This window comes from Quercus robur, chromosome 5 (genome assembly GCF_932294415.1).
Source record: "Quercus robur chromosome 5, dhQueRobu3.1, whole genome shotgun sequence".
Taxonomy (NCBI): Eukaryota; Viridiplantae; Streptophyta; class Magnoliopsida; order Fagales; family Fagaceae; genus Quercus; species Quercus robur.
The window spans coordinates 18,357,221-18,380,656 of NC_065538.1; the positions used below are offsets into that span (position 1 = coordinate 18,357,221).

Consider the following 23,436-nt stretch of genomic DNA (forward strand, 5'->3'; position numbering starts at 1 on the left):
AAGATGTAAACATTTTTCTAAAATCTGCCATAATTCTCATGGGGTGGTGCATTTGACCACAATCCACAAAACTAGTATTTTTTCAAAAAGTAAGGAGGTGATAACACCGTGATAATTTGATATATCCTAGGAGAAGAATTCGTGGAGGCAAACAAAAAAAGGGTATGCATTTAGTTTCATGTATGGCTTGGGTCTAACTAGACAGGTAGGTTAAATGTTCAACCAAATTTCTATTGTGGAGCTATTGTAATAGGTTTTGTTTATGCATACTGATACTGTTGATACTTCTCCACAAACGTGGCATAAACTTTGTACGCCATTGCAATACTTCATTTATACATCTCCATAACGCAGCCTAAAATTATATAATTTCGTACCAACCAATAAAATATTGCAGGGTGAAGATTCACTGACACTACTTGCAAAGTGAAGCTAGTATACGGCGAGGTGGATCGAATGATTTTCGGGCATGAAGGGCAGCCCAATTATCCAGCAAAAGAACATCACCTTTCTGCCAAGGAAAGGCTACACTTTCCTCTTCAAGGATATTTAGACAGTCATAGACGATATCAGCTGGCAATGGTTTGCCATCTCCAAAGGTAACAGCCTTTACAGGATCATTCCTGGCATCCTCCCAGCCTATATAAGCGATAACCATGCTGTTAAACCAAATCTTGCGCTGTCTTGTCTTGTCGAATTTAATAGCAGGGATTGGACCCATTATTGTTTTCACTGAATCCTCCAGCCATTCCAGCTTCGTCCCCACATTAGCTGCCCTGTCAAATGTGTTGGTAGAGCCATATTATACCTGTTAACGCTTTGTAATTGTATATACTAATCTACTTTGAAGCCATCGAATGAAAAGATGATCTTAGCTATATAGATAGCACAAGAACTTAAATTGAATATATGGGACATCTATAAGATGATTAGTCCTGAATGTCCTGAACAATGGCCTCATGCAATACTTTTTGCAAGGCATTGAGCCTGCTAATATCTATCAAGTAGAAGCCATACAAGAAAAGCAGTTCAGCAAATAGAACGTGTGCAAAAATATAGTTGTTGCTGTTATGAGTTTGAACACAAGAAGTTCACCTATACTGATCATATATTACAGTGAACCTGAGCACCATAAAGATAAAATCTAGAGCATTGGCATATCATAGGTATATAGCAGGTCATATGCAAATAATTCTGCTGAAAAAATGCCATCACAGCTTGCAACATGGCAACTTTTTATCCCTCATCACCGTACAACTTGTGATTTCAAAAGAAACATATACTGAAGTGGTTTCAACTAGTCTGGGTGTAGGAACTATGATCATATTAATGAGAGCTAAATTTGTATCCAAAGTAGACTGTGCTTTAACTTGTTTCACCTATCTCGTTGCATGTATTTCCAATCAAAACAGGACCATGTCTGGTTTGTTCATGTTTTACAAGAATCAACTACCAGATAAGAAACTGCAGCTTGTCATGCACAAATGCTTGGAATAAAAATCATTTCAAATATCAAACAATAGTTCAAATCACAAACCTTTCCTCAGCCACACTCTTGTCTTTGGTCAAGAATGTTGATTTCCACCCACGCCCGATCGGAGATGACAGGTCATCATCTTCTCCTATTACCCGCGTATATAACAATCCATGCTCTTCTAGTCGTTCAACAAATTCTGGGTGTCTCTCTTTCATCTTTTCATAGACAAGATGGCTAAGAACTATAGGAGTCTCTCCCCCACTTCCAGGCTCCACTTCACAGAAGAAAAACAGCTTGGAAGGGAATGTAGTAACCTATTAATAAACCCAAGTCTTAAACAAAGCTCAAGAAGATATGTTGATAAAAATATCTTACACAATGAGGTGTGCAACACTCGTGTAAATCCACATTCGAGGATTCCATATGCATAATAAATCTAGTGACACAAAATATTTCACATTTGTTGCTGACATAACCTTTTGTAATAATGTGCATGTGTTTGGTTAAGAACCCAAAGTGTCAATGTGATGCTGTGATTGAATGGGGTACTAGAGAGTTGCCAAAAAAAAGTTCTCTTAAAGGCTGTATTATGTAAACTGGTCATGGCTGCTACTGTTTATCATATTTGCCTTCAATGAAATGCTCGGGTATACAGAGGGCATGTTAAATCTGAAGATGCCATTGTCAACTCCATCAAGTGGGATCTTAAAACTCTAATTGAGTTTTGCAAGAAGGTGAAGTTGTCACTGCAGAACAAAGTCTTATGTGCAAATTGGAGCATCTCCTCTAAAGTTTTCGAGAACTGAAGATGGTTTGCTGTTGTGGGTTTTGTTTATTTATTTATTTTTTTAAATATATGTGCAGTTCTTCTATAATAAGTGATAGAGCTGCTATTTGTACCGATTGTGCAGTGTAGAGGAGGGTTTGTTGTCCTGTACTGCTGTGTGGTTTGGTGTTGTTTTGTATGGTGCTCAACTGCACAGTGTTGTAGAACTTGTATTCCATTCCTTTCGTAATGAATTTAACTACACACAAAAAAGAAAAAAGGAAAAAAGAAAAAAAAAAAAAGAGTAGTGGATTATGTGAAAGTGATGTTATCCAGTGAAAACTTGCCACCTTAGCAAGTTGTAAAACAGATTATAAAAAATTTAGCTGAAATGTATTTTGAAAACACGATTTCACAATTTTAGCTGTGTCCAGAGAGTCTTAACAACTGTGTAACTATCATTGCTAAATACCGTGTTTTGCTAGCACCAGGTGATACAAAAACTATGTGCCGTTTTCATCCATAAAATACGATAGGTCTTGCTGTTTTGGCACCCTATGGACCACACTCACCCTAAGAGCAACCGCATCAGTGGTTGCAAAATTTTGCAAAATACAAAAAAAGTGGTTAATTTTACACATTTTAACCAAAAAACACCCACATCAATGGGTGCAAAATTGTGCATATATGTGAAAGTGTTATAGTAACCGAGCATATATGCATGGTTACTGTAACTCTTGTATACATTATTTTAATATTATCTTTATATATTATAAAAACCTATTTCACTCTTTTTTTTCTCTCTCCTATCACTTGAGCAACACCAACGCGTCTCAGTACTCTCTCCCTGTTTCATTCCTGACCTCTTCCTCTCATCTTCTCTCTTCGTCTGCTTCTCTCAGCTCTTGCTCTTGCTCATTCTCATCACCACGGGAAAGAATGTGACCAGTTTGGGGGTTTTGCAGCCCCATGAGGAGGGTGGATCAGCTTGGAGTTATCTCTATTGACAGATTTTGGGGCAAATTTCTCCAAAAAGGTATGGGTTTTTCTCATTGAGATTTCAGGGTTTTTTTTTTTTTTCTTTGGTTTAGAGCAAGATTCTTGGGAGTTTCTCTAAATGGGTTTACTGTTAGTTCAAGCCTTAAAATACAATGTAAATTAAAAGATTGTTCTACTCTAAAATTTTGAGTTCCAGGAACTCAATAACGTGAACTGATAATTCAAGTTAGGGCATGAAAGTGTTAATTTTGGGACGCAGAGGGATTTTGTTTGTAGTGTGTTATGACTCTATCTTATTGTTTTGTTCTGGTAGTTGTGGTTTGTTATGACTCTGTTTGTCTCTATGCTAAACATTTATTAGCTATCAATAAAATCCTCTTTAATGAAAAAAAAAAAAAAAGGTTAGGATTTGTATAGATACGGTTCAAGTCTTTTTATTTATAATAGAATTTGTAATAGAATTCATTCAAGTTTTTTTTTTTTTTAATAGAATTTGTATAGATACAAAATTTGAAATACAAGGTGTTTAAAATACAAGAGTACTGTGAAATGCAAAGGTATTTGAAATGGAAACAACTCTATCCTATCTTATCAGTTATCACAATCCTAGAGTTGTTAGGATTTGTATCTTGTATTCTATTTTATCACTTGATCATAACCGTTATCTATGTTATCACCTTCATGTGGTTTCTTCATTGCTCTCTTATCCATTAATTGTGGCTCTTGTTTTGTTGAAACATCAAGAATTTTAATTCAGATCCATGAGTTGGTGGCTGTAGTTTAATGTCTTAACGCAAAATTGAAAAAGCCAGGACATTTTTTATATGGACTTTCAATTAAAGTAATGATGTTTTTATTATTTGGTGAATAGATTTGTGCCTTCTTGGCTGCTATGCTTGACCTTCTTGGCTGCTCTGCTTGACTTTCTTGGCTGCTGTGCTTATCTCGCGCTTGATAGAGTTGTGTTATTAGATAGTTGGCAATGACTTGATCTTATCTTGCACTTGATAGAATTTTCAGTTTTAGCATCAGATAGTATCCCAAATTACTTTGGTTGCTTATGTTAGTGCTGCTTCTGAATTACTTTGGTGTTTGTTAGGTGATGGACTCGCAAAATCCCTTCTTCCTTGACATTTTACAGGACAAGGAACAAGGTTTTGACAATAGAATTTTGATGTCCACTTCACATTCAGACGTGAATGTCCATCAATCTCCACCTCAAGTTGAAATGGGACAGTTTGCACCCCCCATTGCAAAAAAATCAATTAATAAGAAAAGCAACGGGAAACAATTTTACCGTAGATGAAGACATTAAGCTAGTGTGGCTTAATGTTAGCTTAGATGCCGTGACATTGACGGACCAAAAACACAACATTTTGGAATAGAATTTGGTTCACCTTCCACAATGACAAGAAATTTAACCACTTCAAGGACTCTTTAAGTAGTCGGTAGTCAACAATTCAAAGGGAGACCAAGTTTTGTGGATACTTGGCCCAAATTGACAACTGGAATGAAAGTGGTAAAACTGAGCATGACAAGGTATTTTGACTTGACATCTAATATGAATTATACATCAATGCACTTTTAGTTTTATGATTCTCATTATTTTCAATTTTTTTACTTTTGTAGATTAATGATGCAAAAACTATGTACAAAAGTAATGGTAAAAATGCATTTCAATTGGAACTTTGTTGGAGAATTTTGAGAAATGAAGCTAAGTGGTTGAATCTAAGAGATAATGTGAAGGTTCGCATAAGACAACCAACCACACAATTTTGTCTTATTTTTGCAAGCTCAATAAATCTAGATAAAGATAATGATGAGATGAACTCCGGTGAAACCTTGGAGAGACCCATAGGCAAGAAGGCCGAAAAGGAGAAATTAAAGAAAAGAAAAAATAGCGATGATGTGGTCCCAATACTTTCCTCCCAATTGGATGAAATTAAGGAAGAAAAGAGGAGAATGCATGAGGAGAAAAAGGAAAGTATGCGCATTGCATTAGAAGAACGAAGAGAGTTAATGCGCATTGCATCCAAAGAACGAAGAGAGTTGATTCATATCAAGGAAGAGAAAAATGAAGTAGAAAAGAGAAAAGTGGAAGATGAAATTATGATGAAAGATACAAGAACCAGGGATCCTTAGCAAAAAGAATATATTCGTCTACGTCGTTTGGAAATATTGAAGAGGTTAAGGTCTAAATTTCATAATTTGAATATTATTATTGATAATATCTAATCAAGTAATTTTTGTATAGTGCAAAGATACTAGCACATGGTTGACGTGGATGATTTGATGTTAGACATCTCTTTTGTAGTATTTACTTGTACAGGGAGCATAATTATTCAATCTCTAATCATGTTAGATATATTTTTGTAGTCTTCACTTGTGCAAGGAAAATAGCAATGTTGTAAATTTTGTATTGTGCATGGACAGTAGCACTTGGTTATTCAATTTAATTTGTGATTCTGGTCTTGTGATTCTGTTTTGGTTGAAGCAATATCTCTGTTTTTGTCATTCTATACAAGATAATTTGTGCAAGGATAATAGCACTTGGATAATAGCAATGTCTCTGTTTTTGTCATTCTGTTCTGGGTGAAGCAGGGTTTGTGATTAAATTTGCCTTAGTGGAATCTGCATTAAATTTGTGCATTTCAATTCTAAGTCAAGCTATAAATTTCAGTACTAGCATATTGCCTTATTGGAATCTGCATTGAATCTGCCGTATTGGAATCCGTCTAAGGCTCAAATTCTTAGTCGAGCTCCTAAGATATTACATCTTATTTGAACTGGATTGCACTAGATGCTACGTAAAAGGTGTGTGGTTTTTCTTCATGAAAGGTAGTGATACAGTAGGAGATTATCGTCAATATGGGAGAGGAAACAGATTTGAAACATGAGGCTGGACTATCTGATACAGTAGGAAATTGCTATCTTCCTTCATTTCGCTAATTCAGATAAATAATCTCATAGAACATCAAAGGAATGCAATTATAAAATTTTATTCTGATATTTAACTTAGAAAATTTCAAATTCCAATGAAGGTTCACATTAAATGAAAGTAGTAATACTTAGAAATTTAGAATTCCAAATTCCTACGACTGGTCTTGTAGTTGCCATAGATGCTCGACGAGATTTGCTTGAAGTTGAGAATGAATTCCACTATTTTAACAATCCACCCACCGGTGGGTCATTATTCAGCGGTACGGTGGGTGGCGAGACCAATCCGGCGGTGTTCGTCGGAGCCACTATTTTGGCGGTTCGGCCATCGGACCTCTACCACAAGCGGCTCCATTGGCGAAGCCACTGGTGTTGGTAGTTTACTTAAAATATAAGTTTAAATTAAAAAAGTATGACCATTACGGAAAATAATAAAAAATTGATGAAGAATGAATATTTTATTGAAATATCTTGTAAAATAGATAAACTTTTTTTTTGCAGGACTTGTAAAATAGATAAACTGATATGGGTGTTTTGCAAAAATGATTGTATATAATAGAAAAAGTAGGTTCTTATGCTAAAATGGATGGAATATTTTACACGGACTGATGTGGCTGCTCTAATGAAAAAAGAGTAGTGGATTATGTGAAAGTGATGTTATCCAATGAAAACTTGCCACCCTAGCAAGTTGTGAAACAGATAGTAAAAAGTTGTGTCTCCATAGCATTGCTCATATACATGTCCCCTCTCTTGGATCCCATATATATGCCCTTTTACATGTAGGAAGGTATCTCATGCATAGAATATATGGACCATTCCTCTAACAGCATGTAAACTCCTGGGAAGCACGGACGCGATGCCAGAGGAGTCGCACCCATGTCCGATGCGGCCTGACGCGGCAACGCGCGAGGGACGCTGCTGCTTGCGCATTGGTGCTGCGTCCAGTTTTTTTTTTATTTTTTATTTATTTATTTATTTTTTATTTATTTTTTTACGACTCGCACGAAGCGGCGCAAACTCGGGCTGATTCGCGCTGAATCGGGCTGATTCGTGCCGACTCGGGCCGTATCGGTCCATATTGGGCGAAACCGCTAAAACAGGCCGATACGATACAGGCCGAAATTCAAGTTTAAAAAAAAAGGTGCGAAACGCACCGTTTCAACTCAAACTAACCTTCAAAATCGAAAACCCTAAGTCATTTGTGAATCATTTGCTCAGCCCCTCTCTACCTCTCGGCTCTGTCGTGTCTCCGTCTCCCCTCTCTCTCATAGACGCATCACTCCCCTCTCTCTCACCGTTTCAACTGAATCAACTCAAGCTTCAAGCCTTCAAAATCTCGGTCTCAGTTTCAACTCAAGCTTCAAAATGTCCACTTGATTTCAACTCCCAACTCCCAATCTCACCGACCCAAGTCACCCAACTCTCAACTCAGGTATCAAAGCTTCCTTTTAGAACAATGATTATCACACTTTTTTATTTATTTATTTATTGTACTCACCATTCAGTTCACACACTGTTCCGTGAACAATATTTTTATCTAGACTCCCTATTGAAATCTTGGTCTCACTTTTTTTTTTTTTTTAATCTAGACTCCCTATTGAAATTATTATTTTTATTACGTCAATAAATTGTGAATTACTTGTTTGACCATATAAACATATTAAATATTTCTTTATGACTTTATGTAAGCTGCCTGTAATAGTGTAATGTTGTGAACTTGGGAGCTGTGACTTGGGTTTGATAGTTTATTTAGTTATTATATATATTTGTCAATATATAATGTTTAGCAATATATAGAAAAAAAAAAAAAGTATGCTTAGTAATATAAAGAAAATATAAATAAAAATATTTTAAATAATTTTTTAATTGCCGTACTTGCACCTTATTTTTTCAAAAATTTCCGTGTCCCACACCCGAATCTGGAAACGGACCCGTGCTTCATAGGTAAACTCGACTATCATACACATTAGCCGAAACGTATTTTGAAAAGTGAAAACACAATTTCACAATTTTAGCTATGTGTCTAACTACTGTGTAACTTCACCACTAAATACCGCCTTTTGCTTGCACAAGGTGATACAAAAACTATGTGCCGTTTTCATCCGTAAAAACGGCAATGACACACCCCTTGGACCACACTCACCCTAAAATGATAAAGTTTAATTTTAATGACGACATGTCGTCCACATGGTGAAACGACAAACTGTATATAAACTCTGTACTAGTACGTATGAATATAAAAACGACAACACCTTCAATATAAAAGCTCAATAGCAAATTGCCCCAAAAAAAGGGATGAAATTACGGAATATACCTGAGCCATTTCATGGTGAAAAGGAATCTTCTGGTCTGGCGGGGAATCATTGGTGGTGAAGACCCGACCCACAACGTTGCTCCGAGGGGCAGCTCCACCAACGTAAGGAAGTTCTTCGAAGCCAAAGGCCTCAACGACGTCGTTGAAGTCCGAGGCTGTATTTACAGGAAAGCCCCTGAAGAGTACAGCACCGGACTTGTGGAGAACAGAGTCGAGAAACGTTTTCTCGGTTTTGATCGCTTGGGTGAAAAGAGACAGAGAGGAAGGAGGGGTGTGGGACTTGGGGTTGGGTGATAGAACTGAAGGGAATTGAATTCCGTTGAAAAGCTTTTGGTGTGGGATTTGGAATTCCAAGAATGTCTCCGACATGGTTATGCTCTGTTCTGTTTGTTTTTCTGTGAATCTGTTTGTTTACTCTGTGAACTCTGGTGGGAAAATTAGTGAAGAGCCTTTGCTGTTTGCTTGTTGCTTGTGTCCAGGTTCAATGAATAGTGGTTCTGGGCTTTTAGAATTCAATCGGTGAAACAAATAATGCTTTATAGTTTATACATCAAAAAGTTGCAATAGTGCAAGCAAATAAATAAAGGATGAACCTGAGTGTGTTTTTTGTAAGGAATGGCAACGGGTTAGATTTGGGCCGGGTTTTTTCATATTCAAATCTGACCCGTGGGTCAAGACTCGTGGCCCGGACCCGGCCCATTTACTAGACAGATTTTTTTTAGGGTCTGGACCCGCCCCTGCCAGGCCCCGCGGGCTCCACGGGCCCCGTTGGGCCGTGGTACTTCAGGGTCCATTCTGTGGTCCAATAAAAAAAAAAAAAAAAAAAATGTTTGCCTGATATTGATTTTTTCAGCAACCAAACAAAACAGGAGGGGAAAAAGAAAACTCAAGAAAACCCATTATTTTCTCAGCAACCAACAGATCGGAAACCCTTTTTTTTTTTCATTACAATATTTTCCCACATCAAAAGTAAAAACAAGAATTAACATACAAACCCTAGGTCTAAACAATAAGACCCTACAAAATCAAATCAAACAAGCCGATCCTATTCAACCAAAATAGCACTAAAACTAGAAATTACAAATTTGATTCTTTGAACAAAAAGAACAATTTTCATTGCAAAAGCTTGGGTTCACAACGAGGTGTGGGAGATGAGAAAGTTATAGCCTTGTGAGGTGGAGGAGGGCCTGACGAGGTGAGGGAGGAGCAGCGGCATCTGCAGGCTGCGGTAAAGTGAAGGAGGCAGGGAGGAAAAACCAGCGAGGTGGAGGAATGGAGCAGCATCAGCGAGGTGAGGTATGCAAGGAGCAGCGGCGTTGGCGAAGTGAGCAGCGGTCTTGCTCAAGTGAGAGTGAGAGTGAGAGTGAGAGTGAGGGTGAGGGAGAGAATGGGTCTGAGGGATTTAGGGTTGGAAAAGTGAGGATTTATACTTAGGGGTTTTTATTTTTATTTTTTTAATATTATATATACGGGTTGGGTTCGGGCCGGGTATACCTAATACCTAGACCCGACTCGAACTTGCTTCAGGTTTTTTAATGAAAACCCAGACCTAACCCTAATGTTAAACGGGTCGGGTAAAACCCGACCCATTACGATCGGGTTGGGCTGGGTACATTTTGCCATCCCTAGTTTTTTTTTGGGGGGGGGGGGTGTTTGGGTTGGCTATCTATCCTAAGGTAGCTAAAGGGTGGTTATATTGAATACATTACAGATTCTAATAATAATTGGTGGACTGTTAGAATTATTGACAACAAGAGCCACAATTTCTGCAATAATAATAATGTACTTATATCTCTTATATTAAACACAATACACCCAATTGGTAATGAGATTTTCACATAACAAAAAAAAAAAAAAATAGTAATGAGATTTTATTATTTTAATTTACTTCTCCTATAATAGTATTCAGCAATCAGCTTTAGAATTAAGAATCAAAATTGGAATTACATGAGAGATCGGAGAAACAGAATTTTCGTCCAGGTTTGAAACTAGGTTAAATTTACATTAAAAAAACTTATTCTTCTCTTACATAACAAGCTTATTTATAATCTTTAATTACTAAGAAATAAACTAGTTAATCTATATATACTATAAAACCGAAGCTCCTGACCAATGTTTGACTTTTTTTAGAGCTCCCACATTTTTACACATCTGCATTATTAAAAAAAAAAAAAAACTATTTCTAACCCAAAAATTTCAGCTAAAAAAAGAAGCTCAAACCCGAAAATTTCTCCACAATTGTGAAAATAAAACCCGATACTCCTTCCTCAATCCCAAACACCAAACGCCATTCTCCTTCTTCTCTCTCTTCTTTATTTCTCCCCCTCTTCTCTCTTCTCCACCCTTCTCCTTCCCTAAGCAAAACTTCGACTGTCATCTTGTTTCTCTCTTCAACTGCCTCTTGCAGACCCTACCTTTCTCTCAAGTTTGAAAAGTAGACCGATGAATGAAATGATTCTACAGAATGATCCTTATATTTGCCTATCTGCCTCTAACTATCTCTCTTTACACATAGGAAAGAAGCCCCTAACGCACTGTAGCATCATTCAATTAGAGGCTTCAAGATTTACAGCATTCCACATACACATGGTAGGTATTTTGAAATCCATCTTTTGCTTATTAGATCCTAAAATATGATTGGAAACACCAAACGCCATTCTCCTTCCCCTTCTCTACATTAGCTTCGTCTGATTTGTTTTTCAATTCAAAACACCGTATCACAAAAAGAGAGGGGATAATGACAGAGAGAGATTAGGGCTGCGTTTCCCCCAAATTTCTCACCATTTTCTATGTATCGATGCCGCTACACCATCACAACTCTCCACGGATGGATTTGCTCGAAGTCACACCTAACCCAACCCACAGATGGATTTGCGCGAAGTCACGCCCAACCTAGCCCATTGAGTCACACCCAATCGGCCTATCATACTCTCGAGTATCCAGCCCATTATATTTCAAATATGTTAGTCGGCAAAGGTAAACAAATTTGATTAGGAATCCAGAACCCTATATTATATAAATAGTATATTTTTAGAGAATATTTGTTACAATCGCAACTCACGACTGAAAATTTGTATTGTTTGGTAACCAAAGTGAGATTTTTCATTCATCTTTTCTGAAATTTTTATTGCTTTCTTTATAATTCTAATTATAAATTGTGTAAGTAATATTTTGATTTTCTATTCAGTTATTTTGCTAATACTGTTGTTGGGTATTGTTAGTGCTACTTTTTGTTAATTTTTTTTTTGGATTTTATTTGGTGAATTCTTATTTGGGTTCATGTGGCTACCACTTAAAAACTTGATTTTAGCGACCCAATTACAGAGACAATTTTTTGTGTTCAGATCTAACATTTTGTAATACTTTATATAAATTAATACTTAATTTTAGACATCGAGTAATTTTAGATATCTTTTTTGTGTTCAAATCTAACCTTTTGAACAAATGTTTAGACAAATATTTAGACCTTTTGTAATACTTTATATATAATCTCAAATATTTGTTATGCTATGAACCAATTACAGCGACGCTTAAGTCATAAAGGAGTCATATTCGGATTCGAGGCCAGCCAATAAGAAACCAAAAACCCCAAAATCATTGAGTGGTTGATCAATAGTAGCAAGAGTGTTGGCAAAACTGGTAAATTGATGAGAATAGTCTGTTATAGAGGAGTTTCCTTTCTTCAAGGTAGCAAGTTGGTAGTGAATTTGCATAATTCGTGCTCGACATTAAGATTTAAACATTTTTCTAAAATCTTCCATAATTCTCATGAGGTGGTGAATTTGACCACAAAACTAGTATTTTTTTTTTCCCGAAAAGTAAGGAGGTGATGGCATCAAGATAATTTGATATATCCTATGAGAAGAATTTGTGGAGGCAAACAAAAAAAGGGAATGCATTTAGTTTCATGTATGGCTTGGGTCTAACTAGACAGGTAGGTTAAATTTTCACCCAAATATCTATTGTGGAGCTTTTGTAATAGGTTTTGTTTATGCATATTGATATTGAAGAAAAACTATAGAAGTAGTAGCTTGTATTGAAGCAAGAACAAAAGAGAAATTGTGATTGAATATTGAAGAACTGAGAGAGAGAGAGAGAGAGAGAGAGAGAGAGAGAGAGAGAGAGAGAGAGAGAGAGAGAGAGAGAGAGAGAGAGAGAGAGAGAGAGAGAGAATGAAGTTGAATAAACTTGTATTTAATTTCTTGCTTAATTACAATTTGTAGCTCAGAGTTCTATTTATAGTACAAATCCTATCAATAATTGAATAACAATTATCTTCACATTATGCAGATCAGATTCGTAAAAACAGGAATGAAATCAACTAAGCTCAAATGATTTTCGTGCCACTACCAACTGATCTTTGAACTCATGATACGACACCGTTTTCAGTCTATTACACTTAGCCACCAATATAAGTGAAATGATGCGATTAACAACAACACCTTTGGTGATAAGATGTGTTTCATAATCATTTAAAAGTCCCAATGGTAACTCCCAAATCATCTTCTTCCTCAAGCCTTCTTTGATTTCACATAATTCAATCCCTTTTCTAATTTCTCAAATTTAGCATCTTCAACATCCCCCTTCAAATGACAGGGGGAGGAATCAACCAGGAGTTTGCATCGTTGATGAAGAAAAGAAGGGGCAGTCAAGGGTTTGGTAAAAATGTAAGCCAAATTATCTTTACCAAAAATAAAACGAATACACAAATCTATGCGCAAAACCTTCTCATGCACATAGTGATAATCGACCTTAATATGTTTTGTGTGAGAATGAAAAACTGGATTGACAGACAAGGCAATAGCAGAGACATTATCACCCCAAATGACAGGGACATGAGAGAGAAAGATTTGCAATTCTTTAAACAAGATGTGAAACCAAGAGAGTTCTGCAACAATGGTGGCCAAGGCGCGATATTTAGCCTCAGTAGAAGAGCGAGACACAATAACTTGCTTCTTTGCAGACTAGGAAATGGGGGATGGACCAAAAAATACATGAAGACTAGTGGTGGAGCAACGGTTTGTGGGATCACTAGCCTAGTTTGCATTCGAAAATGCAGTGAGTGAAAGGGTTAGGAGTGAAAGAGATGCCATGATGTAAAGTACCACGAATATATCTAAGAACCCGTTTGGCAGCCCCCAAATGAGTGGAAGTAGGCTTGCTTATGAATTGGCACAATTGATGCACACTAAAGGCAAGATCAGGTTTATTGAAGGTCAACTATTGAAGTGCCCCAACCATACTCCTATACTCAGTGGGATTAGATAAAGAGACACCATCATAAGGGAGCAATCTAGTGGATGGATAACATGGAGTCTTAGTAGGCTTAGAGTTCTCCATGTGGAACCTGTGAAGGATGTAAGAGGCAAACTTGGACTGCGTGATAGAGAGGCCAAACTGAGTTCTAGTGATTTGGATGCCCAAAAAATAATGTAGAGAACCAAGATCTTTAAGATAAAAAATAGCACTCAAGGCTGCAATGAGATGTGAGATATGCTTGGAGTTGTTCCCAATGATGATAATGTCATCTACATAGAGCAGAAGGTAGATGATGGTGCTGGTGGAATGGAAAATGAATAGAGGACTATTAGCCACAGAGGCAGTGAACCCAAGATGAAGGAGATGAAAGGTAAACCTCTCAAACCATGTCCTCGGTGCTTGTTTGAGTCTATAGAGTGATTTATGTAGTTTACACACATAGGAAGGATGAGCAGCATCTACATACCCTAGAGGTTGCTGCATATAGACCTCCTCCTTGAGGTTCCATGTAAGAAAGTATTAGATACATCCAATTGTCTCAAAGGCCAATTATAACTGACTACAATAGCAAGGACAAATCTGACAGTGGCTGGTTTGATGATTGGACTGAAGGTCTCAAAATAGTCAATACTTGCCTGCAGATGGAACCCTTTAGCCACAAGCCTTGCTTTGTAACGAGCAATGGTGCCATCACTGTTTAGCTTAAGCTTGAAAACCCACTTACATCCAACCAAATTGGCATGAGGAGGAGCTAGAACCAAAGTCTAAGTGTGCTGCTTTTGTAAGGCTTGATATTCAGCATCCATGACTTCACACCATTTAGGATATTTAGAGGCTATTTTGTATGTAGGAGGTTCTGTGTAGGTGTAATCTAGGACTGTCTTATAGCATAGTTTGGTGTTAGGCTTAGTTATGCCATTTTTGGACCTAGTCTTCATAGGATGCAAATTAGGAGCAGCAAGGGCAGGAACTGAAGATGGAATTGAGATAAGAAAGGAAGCTTATAGCAAAGGTTTAGTGGCCATGGATGGAGGTATAGGGTGAGGTTGAGAGGGATTGGCAGGTGTGGAGGGAGAAGGCAATGGTGCAGAATCTGGCTGTAGAGGTGCAGATTGAGCAATAGAGGAATTGAGAGGAACTGATGAAGTGGTTGAAGATGTGTAAGGATCCAATAGAGATGTTTGATTAAAAGAGTGAAGATAAATAAGATTTGACAACCAAAGAGAAGCAGATAACGCTAAGGTTGGAGAAGATGAAGAGTGCAGGGAGTTGCTAAGAGTAGGGAAAGGAAACTTAGTCTCATTGAATAAGATATGCCTTGAAGTGTATAAGTGTTGAGATTGAACATCAAGACAAAGATATCTTTTAGAAGTGAAGGAATAACCTAAGAACAGACACTCTTTGGTTCTTGGTTCAAGCTTGTCAGTGGGGTAAGATCTAAGGTGGGGATAGCAGGCACAACCAAAAACCTTCAATTGTGAGAAATTTGGGTGAGATGAATAAAGCTTGAACCAAGGTGAGACAAAGTCTAGGATAGATGTAGGTAGTAAATTGATGAGAGAAACTACTGTGAGAGCAGCATAGGACCAGTAGGTAGTGGACATAGAAGCTTGAGATAACATGGTTATAGTAGTTTCAATAAGATGCCTATGTTGTCTCTCAACAAGGCCATTTTGTTGTGGGGTATAAGGACAAGATAGTTGATGAGTAATGCCATGTTGTTGAAAATAGGATTTAAAGGCAGAAGAGGTATACTCACCTCCACCATCAGACCTTAGTGTTTTTATTTTGGAGGAAAACTGTGTTTCAATCATGGCTTTAAACATTATAAACTTGTAAAAGATTGATTTTGACTTAAGAAGATAAATCCAAGTGAAACACGTAAATTGATCAATAAACAGTACATAATATCTAAAACCATCAACAGATTGCATAGGGGAAGGACCCCACACATCAAAGTGTATCAATTCAAAAGGAGAAGATGCAAGAAATTGAGACTTAGGAAAAGGAAGATTATGCATTTTTCCATATAAGCAGTGAGTACATGAGTGAGGTACATCAGTACATTTATTTAGAACAGATTTGAAATGAGGAAAAAGAAGTTTGAGAACTTGATCATTAGGATGACCTAGTCTCATGTGCCAAAGTGTTTTATTGAAACTAGTGGACTTAGCAACATTGTTGCAAGCCTTGGAAGACAAAGCAAGCTGAGGAGCCTTATGAGGATAGATGGGATAAACTCCATCTTCACTCTTGCCCTGGTAGAAAACTTTCCCCGTGGCCAAAGCCTGAATTGAAAGGATATTCTCATCAAAATAACACCAACACTTGTTATCATGACAGATTTTGTGAATAGAAGCAAGATTGGAGCAAATTGATGAAACACTAAGAACATTGTTAAGATGAAGAAGGGATAAGTGTTTTACCTATGGAGCAAATTGGTAGATTCTGCCCATTGCCAACAATGAGGTGATCTTGGCTAGTATAAGGTTTTGGAAAGTTGAGTTGATTTAGGCTTGCAGTGACATGTTCAATGGCTACACTATCAACTAGCCAAGGTTGCTCTTGTGCAAGGCAAGCATTAGAAGTTGTAGCCATTGCTACAAGCTTGGAAGGTGGATGTTTGCCTTGATAGGCATAATACATCCTATGATAGCAATTAATGGCTAAATGTCCAAGCTTGCCACAGATCTGACAAGTTGGCCTTCCTGATCTGGGACTAGCAGCAGTTGTATTGGACTTGTTTGACTGAAATTGTGAAAATTGATTGAAGTGAGGTGATTGATTATCCGAGCCTCTACCTCCTCTTCCACCTCTGTTGTTGTATTTCCTCTGCCCCTTCCTCTATTGTATTGATTGTAGTTGCCATTAGGCATTGAGGTGGAAGTAGCTGCCAAAGCAAAGATTGGATCTTTAACATCCAAACCTTCATTGAGTGATTTCTCTTTTGCATTTAGCATGGTTGAAAGCTCATCAAAGCTTAATTGAGTGCTCTTGGTCCTTATTGCAGACCTGAAAGCATTATATTCTTTAGGCAGACCTTTGATTGTGATCTAAAGAAGCTCTTCATCATCTATAATCACACCAATAGCTAGTAGTCTATCCCTAACTACTTTGATTTTTTGCAAATAAAGATCCACAGTGTCTGCTCCTTTCTTGAGGTTATGCAATTTACCTTTGAGATTCATTATGTATGATTTGGAAATGGATGAAAACCTATTCTACAAGACTTTCTAGACCTCCATAGCAGATGAGCAACCTACTATAAGAGCCAAGATGGAAGGTGATAGAGTGGAGCTCATGAATGTAAGCAAAGCTTTCTCCTTTGACCTCCAGAGTAAGTAATTTGGATTAAGAATTGTTGCGGTAACACCAGAAAGATCTTTCAAGATCTTCTTAGGAATCAATTGAGGTTCTTCCAGTAATTAAAAGAGTGAATAGGTTTCCAAAACCGTTGAGATTTGTTGCTTCCATATTATGTAATTTGTGTTGTCTAACTTGATAGTCATCATATTGGCCATGTTTGAAAGAAGGAGTGGTTGATTCATCACATTTGTTGAAGAAATTGAAGAAGTTGAAGAGGTAGCCATTGTTGAGCTTGAGGAAGCCATTGTTGAACCTGAGGAAGCCGTAGATGAACTCTGAGTAGGAAGCGTTGGCTCTGATACCATGAAGAAAAACTATAGAAGCAGTAGCTTGTATTGAAGCAAGAACAAAAGAGAAACTGTGATTGAATATTGAAGAACTAAGAACAAAGATTGAGAGAGAGGGAAAGAGAGGAAGAGAATGAAACTGACTAAACTTGTATTTAATTTCTTGCTTAATTACAATTTGTAGCTCAGAGTTCTATTTATAGTACAAATCCTATCAATAATTGAATAACAATTATCTCCATATTATGCGGATTAGATCCGTAAAACCAGGAATGAAATCAACTAAGCTCAACTGATTTTCGCACCACTGCCAACTGATCTTTGAACTCATGATACGACACCATTTTCAGTCTATTACACTCAGCCACCAATATAAGTGAAACGATGCATTTAACAACAGCACCTTTAGTGATATGGTGCATTTCATCATCATTCAAAAATCGCAATGGTAACTCCCAAATCATCTTCTTCCTCGAACCTTCTCTAATTTCAAACTCTTTTCTGATTTCTCAAATTTAGAAACACCATCATCTTCAACAAATACTTCTCCACAAACGTGCCATAAACTGTGCCATAAACTGCAAACATAATTTGTATGCCATTGCAATACTTCATTTATACATCTCCATAACGCAGCCTAAAATTGTATAATTTCGTACCAACCAATAAAAACATTTGCAGGGTGAAGATGCACCGACACTACTTGCAAAGTGAAGCTAGTATACGGCGAGGTGGATCGAATGATCTTCGGGCATGAAGGGCTGCCCAATTATCCAGCAAAAGAACATCACCTTTCTGCCAAGGAAAGGCTACACTTTCCTCTTCAAGGATATTTACACAGTCATAGATGATATCAGCTGGCAATGGTTTGCCATCTCCAAAGGTAACAGCTTTTACAGGATCATTCCTGGCATCCTCCCAGCCTGTATAAGCAGAAACCATGCTGTTAAACCAAATTTTGCGCTGTCTTGTCTTGTCAAATTTAATAGCTGGGATTGGACCCATTATTGTTTTCACTGAATCCTCCAGCCATTCCAGCTTCATCCCCAAATTAGCAGCCCTGTCAAATGTGTTGGTAGAGCCATATTATCTCCAGGTCCAAATAATAGATATTATACCTGTTAAAGCTTTGTAATTGCATACACTAATCTACTTTGAAGCCATCGTATGAAAAGATGATCTTAGCTATACAGATAGCGCAAGAACTTAAATTGAATATATGGGACATCTATAAGATGATTAGTCCTGAATGTCCTGAACAATGGCCTCATGCAATACTTTTTGCAAGGCATTGAGCCTGCTAATATCTATCAAGTAGAAGCTATACAAGAAAAGCAGTTCAGCAAGTAGAACGTGTGCAACAATATAGTTGTTGCTCTAATGAGTTTGAACACAAGTAGTTTCACCTATACTGATCATATATTACAGTGAACCTGAGCACCATAAAGATAAAATCTAGAGCATTGGCATATCATAGGAATATAGCAGGTCATATGCAATTAATTCTGCTGAAAAAATGCCATCACAGCTTGCAACATGGCAACTTTTTATCCCTCATCACCGTACAACTTGTGATTTCAAAAGAAACATATACTGAAGTGGTTTCACCAAGTCTTGGAATAACACTATTGTCAAGAACATTAACAAGTTGTTATGGTGTAGGAACTATGATCATGTTAATGAGAGCTAGATTTGTGTCCAAAGTAGATTGTGCTTTATTTTGTTTCACCTATCTCATTGCATGTATTCCCAATCAAAACAGGACCATGTCTGGTTTGTTCATGTGTTACAAGAATCAACTACCAGATAAGGAACCACAGCTTGTCATGCACAAATGCCTGGAATAAAAATCATTTCAAATATCAAACAATAGTTCAAATCACAAACCTTTCCTCAGCCACACTCTTCTCTTTGGTCAAGAATGTTGATTTCCACCCACGCCCGATGTGAGATGACGGGTCATCATCTTCTCCTATTACCCGCGTATATAACAATCCATGCTCTTCTAGTCGTTCAACAAATTCTGGGTGTCTCTCTTTCACCTTTTCATAGACAAGATGGCTAAGAACTATAGGAGTCTCTCCCCCACTTCCAGGCTCCACTTCACAGAAGAAGAACAGCTTGGAAGGGAATGTAGTAACCTATTAATAAACCCGAGTAAGTCCTAAACAAAGCTCAAGAAGGTATGCTATTCTTACACAACGAAGTTAAAACTCGAATAACACTGTGTAACTATGACCACTCAATACCGTCTTTTGCTAGATCCAGGTGATACAAAAACTATGTGCCGTTTTCATCCATAAAAAACGATAGGTTTTGGCACCCTGTTGACCACACCCACCCTAAAATGATACTGTATTTAATTTTAACAACGACATGTCGTCCACATGGTGAAACGACAAATTGTATATAAACTCTGTACTAGGAGTATTAATATAAAAACGACCACACCTTCAATATAAAAGCTCAGTAGCAAATTGCTCCCAAAAAAGGGATGAAATTACGGAATATACCTGAGCCATTTCATGGTGAAAAGGAATCTTCTGGTCTGGCGGGGAATCATTGGTGGTGGAGATCCGACCCACAACTTTGTTCCGAGGGGCAGCTCCACCCACGTAAGGAAGTTCCTCGAAGCCAAAGGCCTCAACGACGTCGTTGAAGTCCGAGGCTGTATTTACAGGAAAGCCCCTGAGGAGTACAGCACCGGACTTGTGGAGAACAGAGTCGAGAAATGTCTTCTCGGTTTTGATCGCTTGGGTGAAAAGAGACAGAGAGGAAGGAGGGGTCTGGGACTTGGGGTTGGGTGATAGAACTAAAGGGAATTGAATTCCGTTGAAAAGCTTTTGGTGTGGGATTTGGAATTCCAAGAATGTCTCCGACATGGTTATGCTCTGTTTGTTTTTCTGGGAATCCGTTTGTTTGCTCTGTCGACTTAATTTGGTGGGAAAATTAGTGAAGAGCCTTTGCTGCTTGTTTGTTGCTTGTGTCCAGGTTCAATGAATGGTGGTTTTGGGCTTTTAGATGTGACTATGGCAGTCCATCCAAGTTTGCATAACACTTCTAATGGGCTAGCCCATATGTAAGTTGCAACTGAAACCCACTCTTAAATACCCCGTCAATAAGAGTAGTAGAACATGGAAACAATTGTGTTTTTGGGATAATTTCCATCGACTGATTTTTTTTTACTTTTAAGAGCTTAGTTGTATTTTTAGAATTTTCACATTGTTGAAGATATATTAATCTTCCAACAAAAGAGAATAACACTTGAAGCGCCCTATTATTAAATTTACATGTAAAAGCAAATTGGATATGACAACTATGAGATGCTAGCAAATTCAACAAGACCTCACATAAAATAAAAGCCCCCAAAAATGAAAAATGGGGGAAGTTTGTATAGAGATTGTTAACATATGGCACCATCAATTATTGACAACTAGTTGATATTCTACGTGATTTGCAATGAATTTTTTTAAAAAGGGTTAGGCTTAGTTCTATTAGCACTGAACCCATTGAGATGGTGACATGTGTTCACTTTTGGATATGTGTTACCATTTGACTAGGTCTAATGCACCGGATGCACTGGACCTAAACTAAGTCCTTAAAAAAATTGTAAGAAATTATCCTATAATCCATTGGGTTCAAATCATCAATACTCTTATTGTTAGTCATAATTAATCTTAGAATTTTGCTAGTAAAACTAAATTCAAACATAACCCTAGTTCCTAGCCATTTTTTCCGTTTTCAAAGTTGGTATATTTTGTCATGTAGTGCTTTGTCATGAATTGTAAGAAGTGAAAAGAGACAAATACATTTTACAATGCTTAAGAAATCGTAGACATCAACGTAAAAGAAAAAAAAAAAAAGGTACCACCATCCACGTCAATATTTAATAAAAAAAAAGTATCCCCTATAAAGCTTTCAAATTTTCATCGTACACAGAACATTTTACAAATTTACATATCAAATATCAAATTGCCAAGTACATGCCTTCAAACTATACATTATTATAAAATTAGCTTAATAGAGAGTATATAAACAGAATATATGCTACTTCATTGATAATTATAAAATTAACGCCCAAGAGAAAGGGCTCTACATAAAGAATTAGATTTAATCACAAATTTTGCATGATATCAAATTTCCAATTTAAATCTGAATACGTTTCTCAAATATTAGTAATTGTAAAAAAGAAACACTATTAAAATTTAGTTATTTTAATTACACTCAAATGAATGAAAGTTGGAAAGTAAGAAAATGACATATTCTAATATTGGTGATGAGATGCTCTAGATTGTAACCTTTGTATATATGATTGAAGCTATTTTGATTTTGTCCAAAAAATAAAAATAAAAAGAAACCTGTACCGGATTTTGCTTTGCTGTTTTCTAGTAGAGGATTAAAAAAGAATACACTTAGTGAAACAAATAATGTTGTATAAGCTATAATTACAATCTCTGCAGATTATGTGATATAAGAGGCTATATAATCTATATTCTCTTTTCCGCTTTGCGGGATAGCTTACCAATACGTTATTAAAAAAAAAAAAAAAAAAACAATAAACATTTAAAGAAGGTGACTATTGAAGGTATAGTAAGTAAATTGCAGTACGCATATAATACAGTAAGTATATAGATGAGTATTATGCGGTATCTTTCATGAAAATTATGTTTCAAAAATTTGGCATAAAAGTATGAAAATGGGGAAAGAGTGGTACGCGTATAATAAGGGTATAATATGTTTATTTTTTAAAACTTCACTATAAAAAATACGGTAAGATTTATATTATTTTTTTAAAGATAAATACAATAATCTTTATATAAAGTGGAAAATTCTCAAATATTTAGTTTGACATAATCATCATGATTAAATCAAAAAAGATATTCAATACAATAATTCGTACTAAAATTATTTTCAGTATCAATTATGGTCTTACGGAATATTAAATAGAATAAAATATATTCAAAATTATTTCAAAATTCTTTTACGAAATTTGTTACCATAATATCAGTCTTTGGGGCAGTATAAAAACTATAAGATAAATATTATATATTTTAATAAAAAATATTCAATAGAATAATCTACGCGATAAGGGAATGAATCATATATAAGACATAGTTATAGAAATATAGAATAATAATAAATAGAGAAGAAGAAGGTAGATTGAAAAATATAAACAATAAGTGTTGTGACTTTGGAAAGAGTGAGCTATCATTTGATTTCAATTTTTAAAGAATAATGGGTAGGGAAATGATGATAGTAGATTTGAGTCTTTTTTGTGTTTGCTTGGACTCCTATACAATTATGCTTTTAATGTTTTTAGTTAGTTGAATGTTGCGTATAGATGATAGAACGTCTAATTCTGTACAATTGGAAGGGAAATGCCAAATGCGAGTTTAATTGAAATTTACTGACATACATATACAAAACGGCAATAACTAGCTATAGGGCGACTACATCTAAAAGTTGCAATAATACAAGTAAATAAATAAAGGATGAAGTTGAGAAGGGGGGGGGGGGGGGGGGGGGGGCGGGCGCGAGAAGAGGGGAAGGGGTTGGTTGGCTGTCCTTAGGGTAGCTAGAGGGTGGTTATATCAAAATGTTGCAATAATACAAGTAAATAAATAAAGAACGAACTTGAACGCATTCACATCACATAGTTAAAAGACAAAACCAAAGATTTCTAGCTATTTCTAGGATGTTCCTCAAAAAAAAAAAAAAAAAAAAAAAAAAAAAAAAAAATATAGGAGGAAAAAAAAAGGCATAATTAAATTTTTTTTTTTTGAGAGAGAGTTTCAACCTATGGTGTCCGCTCTTGATGATAGCTCTTTATCATCAGACCAAGACACCAATTAGTTTTTGGTGTAGGCGGGGATTGAACCCCAGATCTCTTATACAACCATCAGAGACTTTACCAGTTGAGTTAACTGGAACCCACAAAAGGCATAATTAATTGATTGTTCTCGTTCAGAGTGAATCGTAGGCTTGAACACACTACAAATTCTAATAATAATTGGTGGGACTATTAGAATTA

General features: G+C 36.5%; 1 protein-coding gene and 1 long non-coding RNA gene across 5 annotated transcripts in view; one reads left to right on the plus strand and one right to left on the minus strand.

Moving 5' to 3' along the window:
- Positions 1–210: 210 nt before the first annotated feature.
- Positions 211–23,436, minus strand: part of LOC126725351 (clavaminate synthase-like protein At3g21360) — a 28,247-nt gene continuing 5,021 nt past the window's right edge. The window contains exons 1-3 of one of the 4 annotated variants that reach the window (XM_050430021.1): positions 19,919–20,436; positions 1,538–1,791; positions 211–776 (exon numbers count right to left, since the gene is read on the minus strand). In XM_050430021.1, the coding sequence (XP_050285978.1) occupies positions 416–776; positions 1,538–1,791; positions 19,919–20,287 (984 nt within the window). In that variant the 5' untranslated portion in view covers positions 20,288–20,436 and the 3' untranslated portion in view covers positions 211–415. Of the gene's footprint in view, positions 777–1,537; positions 1,792–8,493; positions 9,049–17,534; positions 18,466–19,292; positions 19,547–19,918; positions 20,451–23,436 lie in introns of those variants that run through there. The other 3 variants (XM_050430020.1, XM_050430023.1, XM_050430022.1) reach the window with 3 other exon arrangements.
- Positions 3,041–5,654, plus strand: LOC126725355 (uncharacterized). The gene is made up of 3 exons (XR_007655437.1): positions 3,041–3,279; positions 4,384–4,781; positions 4,872–5,654. It is a non-coding gene; the product is annotated as an uncharacterized LOC126725355 (long non-coding RNA).